The sequence below is a fragment of the Hypomesus transpacificus genome, unplaced genomic scaffold, assembly GCF_021917145.1.
Source record: "Hypomesus transpacificus isolate Combined female unplaced genomic scaffold, fHypTra1 scaffold_390, whole genome shotgun sequence".
NCBI lineage: Eukaryota > Metazoa > Chordata > Actinopteri > Osmeriformes > Osmeridae > Hypomesus > Hypomesus transpacificus.
The window spans coordinates 26,757-40,000 of NW_025813911.1; the positions used below are offsets into that span (position 1 = coordinate 26,757).

At 42.9% G+C, this 13,244-nt stretch overlaps 1 protein-coding gene and 1 non-coding gene across 2 annotated transcripts; one reads left to right on the top strand and one right to left on the bottom strand.

Annotated features, from left to right (window-relative positions):
• The first annotated feature begins 1,547 nt into the window (after window positions 1–1,547).
• LOC124464581 lies at window positions 1,548–7,342 on the top strand. The gene is made up of 7 exons (XM_047016492.1): window positions 1,548–1,638; window positions 1,793–1,969; window positions 3,810–4,108; window positions 4,286–4,498; window positions 4,686–4,966; window positions 5,162–5,424; window positions 6,234–7,342. The coding sequence occupies exons 3-7, from the start codon at window positions 3,874–3,876 to the stop codon at window positions 6,259–6,261; spliced, it is 1,020 nt and encodes a 339-aa protein (XP_046872448.1). The 5' UTR covers window positions 1,548–1,638; window positions 1,793–1,969; window positions 3,810–3,873; the 3' UTR covers window positions 6,262–7,342.
• Window positions 7,343–12,855: 5,513 nt separating this feature from the next.
• On the bottom strand, window positions 12,856–12,928 carry trnar-ucg. Its single transcript has one exon. It is a non-coding gene; the product is annotated as a tRNA-Arg (tRNA).
• Window positions 12,929–13,244: the final 316 nt, after the last annotated feature.

Here is a 13,244-nt window from a genome sequence, read left to right on the forward strand (position 1 = left end):
TTGATATCCTGCCTCCCCCCCTTCAGTCAGATACATCAGAGTTAGGTGGAGGCTCCTATGAGGCAGGAGAAGGCTCCAGGCAGGCAGGAGAAGGCTCCAGGCAGCCAGGTGGAGGCTCCAGTCAGGCAGGTGGAGGCTCCAGACAGGCAGGTGGAGGCTTCTGTGGGGCAGGAGAAGGCTCCAGTGAGGCATGAGAAGGTTCCTGTGAGGCAGGTGGAGGCTCCGGTCAGGCAGGAGAAGGCTCCAGACAGGCAGGAGAAGGCTCCAGACAGGCAGGTGGAGGCTCCTCTGAGGCAGGAGAAGGTTCCTGTGAGGCAGGTGGAGGCTCCAGTCAGGCAGGAGGAGGCTCAAGGCAGGCAGGCGGAGGCTCCAGTGCAGACAGAACAGTAAAGTGCTGTCAGTGCAATCAAGTTGTGGAGGCAGAACAATTCTCCATGCACCTTTCTGACCGCCATGTAGAGGAGACATGTGACACCTGTGGGGCCAAGGTCCAAGGTTCTGTTGGCCTGTTGGAGCATATAGAACAGTTCCATTATTTATCCTGGTTGGCTCAACCTCCATCACCAACTTCAACAGGTAGCTCCATCACACCATCTCCAAGGCCCACATCATCTCCAGGGCCCACACCATCTCCAAGCCCCACACCATCTCCAGGGCCCACACCATCTCCAGGGCCCACACCATCTCCAAGGCCCACACCATCTCCAGGGCCCACACCATCTCCAAGGCCCACACCATCTCCAGGGCCCACACCATCTCCAAGGCCCACACCATCTCCACAGCCCACACCATCTCCGCCGACAACTACATCTCTGCTCCCTCCTCCAACAGGTTGCTCCAGCACGCCACGCCACACTCCTCAAACTCCACTTAAGCCAGCTTCCATTGATTGGGAAGCTTTTCTCCCCAATCAATTCAAAAAGGTTATACAGCCAGCAGATCGGGTGTGGATTGCTAAGGTCCTCTATGAGCCTATAGGTGTGCTGGTTTCATCCACCACTGCAGTACAAACCGTCTCCTCCCGAGCCCGGGTGGCACTTCCGGCAGAGGATGTTCCTCTGGGCACCAATGAGGATGTGGGGGATTCCTCTGAAATGTACGCGATGTGACCGGAAAATGCACCACTCCGGGATCTACCTGAAGGTGAGGGAGGTGATAGATGTGGATACCCGCTACTACCTGGTGGGAGGGGACTATCCACGTTGCAGCAAATGTATGCTGCCGGTCTGCCCATGGAGCCAGGAAATCCTTGCTCAACTGGATGTGGCACATAGGAGCCTGTTTCCCGCTGTCCTCACTACACAGCTAGCCCTGGATAGGAAGTGTATGACTTTCCTGAAGCCAAGGACCAGTGGGAACAGTTCCTCCCACCTCCAGTCTGCAGTAGAGGAAGCACACAGCGAGGAGTGGGCACGTCAGACCATCCGCTACCTGTCTGACTGTGAGCTTCATTTGAAGATGGCTACCTTTGTCTCTTCTGCAGCTGTCCATCTTCCTCCTCCACCCTTCAGGCCCCTTCCACTTGCCCAGTGGTTTGAGACGGTCCACTCCAACGACATCCTCAGCCACCTGGAAGAGATGAAGGGGGTGATCACCTCTACCTATGGTAGAATTCTGAAGATGGACTCTACAAAGAAGGTGAGGGTTTTAGCATTACTTTTATTTACTCTGATGTTAACCAATTGGAATGGATATAAATAGTTTACTTTATCATCCTAATGATGAAATAGTATTAATTTTAGTAAGCTTGTACAGTTTTTTTTAGAACGTTCTGTTTTTGTTTGTTTTTCAGATCACCAAGAAGCTGGCTGGCAGTAGAGGGGACACCGCTGCATGGATGTCCAACATCAGCAACGAGCTGGCCAGGCTCTGAACAGTGTTCTGACGACAGGTGAAGGTGCAGGGCTGGAAGAGTTGTGCCAGGGCATCGTCACCCGATCTGTTGACCGGGACTGCTGCAGCCAGTCAGGTGGGATGCTGAAATTGTTACTTTATGAAATATATGTTGCAGATTACAGTATGTAACTAGAAAAGGCATTTCCTGCTGAAAATGCGTTGGAATGCTGAAATGCTGAAATCTTTTTTTTTTATGGCTGAAAATACAGAAATCTGAAAATACCTGCAAACTGAAATTAATTTAAAAAATGAGTGACTCACTCTAAAGAGGCAGTGTGGTAGCTGAACTGCATCATCTAACAAAGCTAAAAGCTTAAATAGCCTACAATGCGGGAGAAGCTGAAAGTTGAACTGGTAAACAGAAGAAGAAGTAGGCTAGCTAGTTGTAACAAGAATATTATAGTTTTAACAGCTGAAATTAGTTGGGATAGTAATATCAGTAGCAGATGTAGCCTATCATTGAGTGTGTTTACTCGGCTTTCTTAGTAGGATTCAATGTGTTGATTTAATGAAACATACAACATACAGGAAGACACGGCAACACTTTTTTTGCAGGATGATGGTGTAAGTTTTGTCCTCGCAGCATACAACGATTTATAAAAAGAATTATGTAGACGTGTTTGAGTAATCGCATAACTAATTACACATTTAAGATTCCTATATGTTTACCGTATGCACCTTCCTGCCAAAGCAAATTCCGTGTCTGTGCAAACTTTCATGGCGAATAAATCCCATTCTAAATTCTAAAAAATTCTAAATGTAAACGGAGTAATAGTATTATTGGCATAAACCGACAATGGCTATCGGGTTTCTCATGGTCAAGTGAACGCACTCAGTGGCGTAGTAGAACAAAACAGTACCATTAGCATAGTAGTTAGTAAACGAGATATTAGCAGCATCTGCAGAATTAGTAGGTGTAGTGTGGCATAAGATATAGCAGTATCAGTAGTTGTGTTGTGGAGCTCTTAGTCTTTTAATGAGACGAGTTGACTGAATAGCTTGTCTTGTGTCTCCATTAATCAGCTAATACCAATCACCTGTGTAACAGACTGGCGCGTGTTTGTGTGGTTGCCACTTTGATGGCACAGCTATGGCTGCTAATGCGCTGAGGGCAGATAATACCAGAAATGTAGCTAGAATCCACACCTCAAACAAGTTAACCTAGACCCAAAACTATACATCCAATCCAAGAAATAAAGATATTTTCCGAGACCCAAGACTCTGCCAAAACCAGAGATGTCCTTTATATGTCTGTGCGGTCAGAAATACGACTCTACCGGCAGTTTCTAAATCTGGTTGTTTTTGCCTTTTCTGACGAATTTGCATTGGACTCTATGGGCGAGAGTTGGACTTTGTCTTGCTTTCGTGGGGCTCTGAACAAATGTGTAAGTCTTTTGGATTCCACAGACAACTGTCTACGACCAGCACAAAATTAGCTATCTATTGATCCAAAGACGAAGCATGAATAGCGAAAATTGTGGCAATGCTGGCAAACTAGAAATATGTTTTCAACGACATCTGAAGCTCCCCTCCACTCTAAGCGATTCAGTCTGCACTCTTGGCTTTCTCGTACACACGCATGTAAATCTCAGAAACGGTTTGAAAAAGTAATGAAACATGATCAGTGATATTAAAAAAAGTTGAATAGATATAAAAAAGCTGAATAAAAAAAATAGTTTAGGGTTTTGTCAACATTTTAAAGTTTAAATGGTGGCTGTAGCTTAAGAATTGAGGAAGAAGAAGTTTTTGAAAGTTTAAGAAGTTTAAGAGGATTGAGAGGATAAAAAAAAAACTCCATTGGAAAACCATGTAAAAAGTTTGATGAATATTGATTTATATTAATTCAAGCATAAGAGGTACAAAGCTGAAAAGTCATAGCACCCATGGTCTGAAACTGCTGAATTTTTTATCAGTATCAGCTCTGGTGAAAAGGCAAAGCACTGCAGGGGGAGGACCCTCAGCTCCCTGCTCGAATCGATGTGGGAGCTGACTGACACCATGGGGCTGCGTCTAGTGAACCCTGACAGCATGCATCATGTGTGGGAGGTGCAGCAGAAGCACCTGGAGTGCATCCAGGACCCTGCAGGGGTGGAATTGTACACAAAGACAGGGACACTGCGGAAGGGTGGCAAAGTCCTTGACGTCCTCAGGTGTGGGAGGGGGTCCTCCTCCCTCGAGAGTTTTCACCGCCACCAGTGTGCTTTTGTTCCAGGTAAATTTAAAATGTTAGCTTGCCGTATGCTGTTCTTAAAAAAAAGTCTGTGTTATGATATAGTATGCACTTGAATTATTCAAATAACAATGTAATTGTCACTTTGTATTTAATAGGTGTTAATATCTATTGACTTCATATTAATGGTTGACCTAACCTGAGTATTTTGTTTCTTAGGCTTTCGCTGCAATGCATTGCACGCACAAATGTACATGCTGGAGGGGGTATCGAGGTGGAACATGAACCGGGCAAAGAAAGCTGTAGCTGTGGTGGGGACATCAACCCTGAGGACATTTGATGTTCGCTTGATGTCTCACCTAAACAGCATGAGCCAGCGGGTCCTTGGTTGTTCTCTGGTTCCAGAATTCACCCCACCTGGAAAACCTACTGGTAAAATAGCTTTCAGATCAGCACTGACCATTTGAGTATTACTTCCTCTCCCACTTTTCTGTTCTCTGCCACCCCCACCCCTCCTCAGAGGACGTGGGAGTGAAGATTGTGCTGTAAATGGAGGAGATGTGTCTGTGTTTGTGTCCTTTCCTCTTCTTTAACTATGTGTTTAAACACTGTGTTACAGGCGAGCGCATTGCAGTGGAGTACCTGTTGGTCCAGTCCAATAGAGGCGACCTGCTGGTTCCACAGCAGCTGCCAGAGATCTCCACAGAGGAGCTTGAGGATGACGGGGGTGAACCCGACGTCACGGTGTGCCAGGTAGCTGACCTTAGGGTAGGTGATCCTGATCCCCCAATATGTGCCGTGGAAGCCCAGGTGACACTGGAGGGTGACAGTGGACCCAGATCCCTGGATGAGGACATCATTGTGGAGGAAGACGACACACAAGACAGCACATCAGACCAGGTAATGTAACACCTTCCTCAAAAACAAGATATGTAACAAGTTCGCTAATGATATGCCACAAGTATCATACGTTAGTCAAGTAAAACATCAAGTATTACGTTTTATAGAGAGAGAAAAAAGGTCAACATTGCTCAAACAGTTCAAAGAAATTGACACGTTTATTTACATGTTTTTTTCATGATTATCACTTTTCAGAATAGCCAAAGTGACTCCAGAGGTGTCTTGGGCTGGGATGCGGTTGATGACCTGGCAGCCTACCTGGTTGGCCTGAACCGAAACATCACTGCCTTGTCATCAAAAGAGGAGGCTGACATAGTCCATCTTTACATGGCTCTCCCTGCTATGGACAAGGAACCTGTGAGGTTCGGCCAGAAAGTGAGAAAGAAGACCGTGGCAGGACCTTGGAGAGCGCCCAGGAAGCCAGGTGGCTCTGCTCCTGGACAGCAGGCGGCAGAGAGGTGATTTGACACAATTCGTAATCATTTCGGTTCATTACAAATCATTGAATCAGTAGGCTGTACTGCGTCACACCAAGATTGAAAAACTTATGGTGAATTTCAAATATTATTTTGTGATTATGTTAGTTTGTGGGGGGCAAATTGGGCTGTTCACAGGTGACATTGATATGGTTGCTATTTACATTACATTAACATTACATTTAGTCATTTAGCAGACGCTCTTATCCAGAGCGACTTACAGTAAGTACAGGGACATTCCCCCCGAGGAAAATAGGGTGAAGTGCCTTGCCCAAGGACACAACTTCATTTGGCACGGCTGGGAATTGATCCAGCAACCTTCTGATTACTAGCCCTGTTCTGCCCATAATATGTTTTTATTCTGTCCATAATGTGTTTTATGTATTGGGTTAATCTAACTTAAAACGTTTGTATGTTCACGTGATGTAATGTGTTTGATATGAAAGCAAGTTTGGAATGTTTGGAATGTAAACAAACCAGGCATCGTTCACATAGCAACTATCAACTGTCACATATCAAAATAACAATTATGTATTTTCAATCCGTTGTGTGAATCTTAAAGAAAGCAATGACTGTTTTAACGATCGTAATATGTACATTAAGTTAAATACAATGAGTTATATTGTAACCTTGATGATGATTTGGATGTTGTAGTCAAACTCAATCGCTACAATTGCTAAATACTGCTGTTGCATATGTTACGTTATGTTTTCTAGCTTAGAGCTAGTAATATCAGTTATGTATGTATTTTATAACTAAGCATTATTCTACTTTCTCTTTTCATTTTGTAGTTTCACTCCATTTCAATGTCGTCAATGACTAATAGTCAATAAAGGAGCAAGAGGCTCATTTTCCTGGCTCTTGAAAAAGGAGTTTGGCTCGCTGTTGAATCTACGTTGACGCTAGGAAGCACTACACGTAGAGAGAACAGTACAGTGAAAAGTCAATACCATCATAAAGATTTATGCTAACCATGGAGACCCAAGCAGCAGAAAATGCACCATCAGTGTCCGGATCCAGGCACTCGTCTGCCTCAAAGTGCTCAGTAACCGGCGCAGCAGCGAGAGCCAGAGGCACAGCTGAAGCCGCGCTCGCCAGAGCTGCGTTCTCACAGCAGGAGCCAGAATTAAAGATACAGAGAGCTAGATTGGACCTGGAAAAGGCTACACTGGAAGCGAACTTGCAAGCACAGGAACTTGAAAAGGCAGCGGCTGCTGCCAATGCAGAGGCTGAAGTGATAGAGGCGGCAGCTGAGATGGAGTATGAGAACATGCTCAGTCCCAAGAGCGCCTTAACACTACTGGAGGTACAGCAGCGGACGGAGCCGTATGTGGCACAGCATGCACAGGCCAGCCTCAACCCCAACGCTCCCCTTCCAGACAGATCTCCTCTCAGTCTCAAAGAGTCACCACCATCAAGACACACCTCTGAGTCAGAGCACCATCCCCACCTCATACTCTGACTCTCCATCCAGAGTCTGTCAGCAGCAAGGCAAGCATGTAGTCTTCCACGACCATTCAGCTAGGAATGCCACAAAGAGCCCTTTTCCTGTCAATCGGGCTCCTGACATGATGGACTTCGCTAAGTATCTGGCCCTCAGGGAGTTAGTTACTACAGGGCTAAATACATTTGACGATCAGCCTGAAGGTTTTAGAGCATGGCAGTCCTCCTTTTTTAATGCTACTCAGGGCCTAGAGTTAACAGCCAGTGAAGAGCTAGACTTGCTCATTAAATGGCTGGGAAAGGAGTCTTATTTCTTATTTTTTCTTATTTATTAAGGATTAGTCCCATTAGTCTACACCATGGTGTAGACTATTCTTCCTGGGGTCCAGGCCAAAAAAATATTACAATACAATATAAATACATAAAATGCAGAACAGCATGATCAATTATCACAAAAACACGGACTTAGAAAACAACATTTACATTAAAAGTAAAATAATACCTAAAATCCCTTAAACAACTAAGATAATAATCTAATCTACTATAATTTCCTTTCTAATTATAGCTGCCTCAAGTCTTCAGACCATGTTAAAAGAATCCGAGCGGTGTATATTTCTAATCCCCAAGCTGCACTGCAGTTGTCTTGGACAAGACTTCAAGAGTGCTATGCCACCCCGGAAGTGATAGAGAGTGCACTGTTCAAGCGGCTGGACTGTTTCCCTCTCCTCGGTTCAAGAGAAAACTCCAAGCTGAGAGAGTTTAGTGACCTGCTCCTGGAGCTGCTCTCAGCCCAAACAGATGGGTACTTACCTGGCCTCAGTTACCTCGACACGCCACGGGGAATCAACCCCATAGTCAAAAAGCTACCACAGAACCTACAAGATAAATGGCTGTCTACTGGCTCAAGATATAAAGAACAGCACAGAGTCTGCTATCCCCCATTCTTCTTCTTCGTTGACTTTGTCCGCTGTAACCACTTCAGGTTACCTGCCACCACCATCTCCTGCCCGGCCCTCGTACCAGCAGGGTCACCTGCCACCACCACCATCTCCTGCCAGGGGCTCGTACCAGGAGGATTACCTGCCACCACCACCTTCTCCTGCCTGGGGCTTGTACCAGCAGGGTCACCTGCCACCACCACCATATCCTGCCTGGCCCTCGTACCAGCAGGGTCACCTGCCGCCACCACCACCATCTCCTGCCTGGCCCTCGTACCAGCCACCTCCACCCTTCCAGCCACCTCCCCCCTTCCAGCCATCTGCTGACCATCCACAGTCCCTGGCCCCTCCACCATCTGGCACCTTTGTCCAGCCAAGGCAACGTACGTGGAGACAAAAAAAAGCTGCCCAGGAGAACGAGGAGCTGATGGCTAGGGGTGAACCTCCACGCAAGAAGTTCAGGGATACCTACGAGTACATTTGCAAGCAGTGTGGGCAGGGAATAAACAAAAGTACTGGTCACACCCAGCTGAAGGGGCGGTGGTACTGTCCAGCCTCAGGACTCACCCTGGCAGAGTGGAAAGACCAGTTGACTACTCTTGCCAGTGGTAAATAAATGGTAAAATACTCTATATAATAGTTATGTGTAAATAGTTAAGTATTGTATATAGTTGATATTGATATTTTCATTTCTGTGTTTGTGCATTGCATGGTGTTCTAAAAAATTTAACAAACAAAAAAAAGATAAATGTATATATTTGCTAAATATATACTTTCAGGTTTAATAAAGTGACCAAAGTTCCTTAAATTGTATAATACTGTGTATAATAGTTAGGTGTAAATAGTAAAGTATTGTATATAGTTATGTTTTTAATTTATGTGTTTGTGCATTGCATGGTGTTAAAAAAACAAAACAAAAAATGAAGATGTATATATTTGCTAAATATATACTTTCAGGTATAATAAACTGACCAAAGTTTCTCAAATTCTGACTTCTGGATTGTTTTTCTCCTATTCTTCCTATACTTTATTCCTAGAACTCTTGCAAAGTAACTAAGTAGCCTACTAGTGCTGTTACACTTTTTGTCAATTGTTTACACACAATACATTTTAGTCACAAATACTGGTACTTGAGACACAATGACAACAACATGTAACTCATGCACCAACCCCCTGAACCAATTCTGCTAAACTACAAGCACAATTCCTGCTTTACATTCAAATTGCAGTTCTAAAACACACTTTTTTTTAAACGCTACACACAATTCTCTGCATTTGGCTCAATTTTCATGAAGAAAATCCTTTGTTTTCATAAGGAACACACAGGAGAAGTGAGGGGTTTTGCCCATTGTGTGTTTTTTTATTTGTGTGTAGAAAGTATGAGGTATGCTTTCAGAAAATGTGTATAACAATCGAGAAAAACTATTAATTTTCAGCAATTCTGGAATATCCCTCTGCCAATTACAATACATTTCTGGCTTTGATCTTCCTGACCTCTTTTCTCACCTGGTTTATGGAGAGGAACAGAGTGGAGCACAGGGGGGGGGGATGAGTGTTTGATGTTGTAGGGGGAGTTAACAGTATGAGAGGGGGTGGGGGTAAGAGGTGAGATAAAAGGGATGGGGCAGGAGAAGCTGGAGGAGTGGGGGTCTGTGACCTGAGCGGCGCTGTGGAGGTTGGGGTAGGGCAGTGTTCTGGGGGTGCACCTGCAGCAGCCAGGGTGACTGGGCCGGGGGAGGGGTGGGTGGCTGATCAAACCTGTTGAAGAACAAGTTCAGGTCGTTCACCCACTTCTGGGCCCCCGCAGTCTGGGACCGTTGCTAAATATATATATATATATATATATATATATATATATACACATATATCTGGGACAACTAACCCCTTAATCAGGATGAATGACACATAGCACTTTAAATACATCAAAATCAGAATTATTGAGTATGTTATGACACACATTGATTTTGGTTCTGGCTACTCTTAAACAATACATAAAATATTCACACAATTCACTTACAGTTTTTTACAATTGCTATGTACAGTTTTTTCAATACCTTAAACAAGTTTTCTAAACTCTTAACGCACCAACACACCTACCACACACAATTGGCAAAACCGTTAATTTCATGCTCAAAATCACACATTGTAAACTAAACTCAAACATTAATTGTCATAACACAAAAATACACTTAACATGACACCATGTCTACCAAACATTAACATATGTTCTCTTTTCACAGGAACATTTATTCAATCATAGCACAATGTCATAAAAAACACTAACATCAGATGGAACTACAGAAACTGCATTCTTTTACGTATATGTGTCAGGTCTCACATTATATAGATTATAGATTGTGTTTGCAATGTAGTTTATTTTGAAGCCTGCATGCATAAAATAAATATAATAAAATAAAATGCATGCATTTACAGTTTTTTTCAATCGCTATGAAGCGCTTACCCATACTTCGGATACTTTTTCTAAACTCTTAACACAATTATTACAGCATCAGTCTTTTTTGGCCATACAATTCACATATTTCATGTCTTTTTAACACAATATGCTGTCAGTGAAGACATTTCCACAACGCTTACATTTTCTTAACAGACAAGCTATACCTCCTAACAAAATGATGGATTGTTTGTGTAGTATTTACGAATGTTAACACACAACATCCCACAATACCAAAAACAATTATCCAAACCTTAGATACAGTATAAAAACATCTGCTTCTGCAATGATATTAGTTCAAAAACAACATATCTCAGCAACAAACAAAAAAAGACAATTGAAAAATGGACACACAGCTGATTTATGTTGGGTAAAGTGGGCCAACCACAGCTGATTCCAGTGTAGTTTAGACTCAGTGGCAGGGGTTATTTCCTTCAATTACTATAAAAGAAGGACTTTGAGGAGAGATGTTGTTGGATTTAGGAAACAGAAACAGACAAATACAAACACTGAAATGTTTGGACAAGGAAGAGCAAGGGGCCCAGGGAGATTCGTGCAGGCCCAGTGAGAGATGGAGGGAGAGGTGCAGGTACAGTGAGAGGAGCAGGGCTGGGGATAAGACCAGGCCCAATTAGAGGGCAAGGTAGAGGTGTAAGAATGCATGGTGGTGGCATTCCAAGGGCTGCAAGAACAGTAGTCAGTGATGAACTTCGTACCACTATCATTGACCATGTAATTAACCAAGGTCTTTCATTACTGTAAGAGAGGCTGGTGAAAGAGTGCAACCCAAGTTGAGGTGTCAATGGTTGCCTCCATTATACGCATCTTTCAACAAACCAATATTTTGTTCACTGTAAGCATTAAAACGTAAAATGTAAAACCTTTTCTGTTCTATTACTGTATACTGTGTTTCTACTGTACTTCCTTTACGTAGTAAACAGTAAGAAAAAAAAGGACTGATTTGCTTTTTACTGAAATGTGTTTGAATGTGAACATTATTATATATGTGGACATACAGTTCCCAACCAAGAAATTTAGTGTAAAAGGTGGATTGCATGTTTTCAATGCAAATACCTGAAACATAAGTCTATGCAGTTTTTATAATGTCAACAATAGCCAGTATTTTGAAACCTGGTGTACTTTGATTGACTGCATGTACCTTGTGAAGTGAAAACAAGTGTTATTCTTTGACAGAATATTTTCATTTTGGGTCAGATTTCCAGTGTTTTGGTAAAGTCAGTGTGTGCAGAGAAACATGTGTTCTGTCTTGAAATGGAGAGTTAGTATATATTTAACAAAAATGTGTTTTTGAGAAGAAAATTATCCATTTGGCCAATTGTGTTTTGTAGGTGTCAGTCTGTGTTAAGAGTTTAGAAAAAGTATCCGAAGTATGGGTAAGCGCTTCTTAGCGATTGAAAAAAACTGTAGTTTCTTTTGCTGCAGGAATTCAGAAAAAAAATGTATGACCGATGTCAGAGTAGCTTTATAGAATGTTAATTTGCAACAGGACATTACTGCGAGAAATATGCAATTTAGCTGCCATTTACAGTATTACCCTAGCTCTGGCACTTCTCTGAGCGCCACCACACATTCTAACTCCTCTCCCTTGCCCATGTCCCACTCCTCTCCCTTGTCCTTGTCTTCCTCTCCTTCGTGCAGGTATTACTGTATTCTTACTTTCTTCGTGTTGCTCTATATTGTTTTTTTCCACACAAGATCAGCACAAAGAGCTCCACTTTGCAGTATATATACCATATAGTCATGCGATTGAAAGAACCTCAACACCATAGTGTTTCCTAGTTGGGAATCAACTGTAATTTAGAGTATTTGCATAACTTCAACCAGCTTTTTCTCAGTAGCAATGGAATAAAATACAGGGGATATATTTGTGTTTCAATTCACAATATGAACAGCTGTTCACTTTGACTTTAGCCAATAAATTAGGTTTTGACCATAGTGTTATCTGTTCTGATATACAGTGTTAAAGCATTGGTAAATTGGTCCGTAAAAATCGATTGTTTTGGTCTTGGTTGAGCTTGTGTGTAAAAGAAGTTCAAGCATTTAAAATGCGTGTTTAATCTATGCATTTTGTGTCAAAGCAACAAGAAATGTGTTAATTGTATAGCCAACACAGGCGGATGTTGTGCTAACTGTGTCAATAGTTTAGGAAACTTGTTAAAGGTATTGAAAAAAGTGTCATAGCAATTGTAAAAAACTGTAATACAAGCAATAAACACGTTATACGAGAAGCACAAATAATGTTATTGCATGGTATTGGTGATTGCTGACACGGTGCACAGCCTCGTCGGATCGAATCCCGCAGGAGACAATGTGTCAATGTTGTTGATAAAAGTGATGAAAATAAGCGCACATGTCTGTGAAAAGAACTTTAAAGGGGATGTGAGTGGAGAAAAAAACATGACAATTTGTTTGTTTTCCTCCTTTTCTCTTCAGTTTTTTTCTCGGGGGGGGGCCTTCTCCCCCTCTTTTTCCCTTTCCCCCTAACACTTTGTTTCCAAAAACGAGTTTTAAACCTCTTCAACAGCAATCAAGATCCATCAAGGAATATCACACTGACGACAACCACGAAGGGACTCAAACCCTTAATCTTCTGATCCGAAGTCAGACGCCTTATCCATTAGGCCACGTGGTCTCTTGTTTACGAATAGACCACAAACATTTTGAGATACATTGTTTCCAATGACGAGAACACCATTTCTTAATTAGGCACCTTCAACAGCTTGAGAGGAGTCAAGATGGATCTAGTTCAGAGACAGGAACACATTGCTGTGGACAACCAGGAAAGAACTCTCAATCTTCTCACCATAAGTCAGGCGCCTCATCTGTAACGACACGTTTTCACTTCTTTCTGATCTAACCACACACACTTTGAGACATACTGCTTCCTACAGCATGCGAACAACTTTTTCCATCAAGCATTTTCTACAGCTTGACTGGAGTCGCGATCC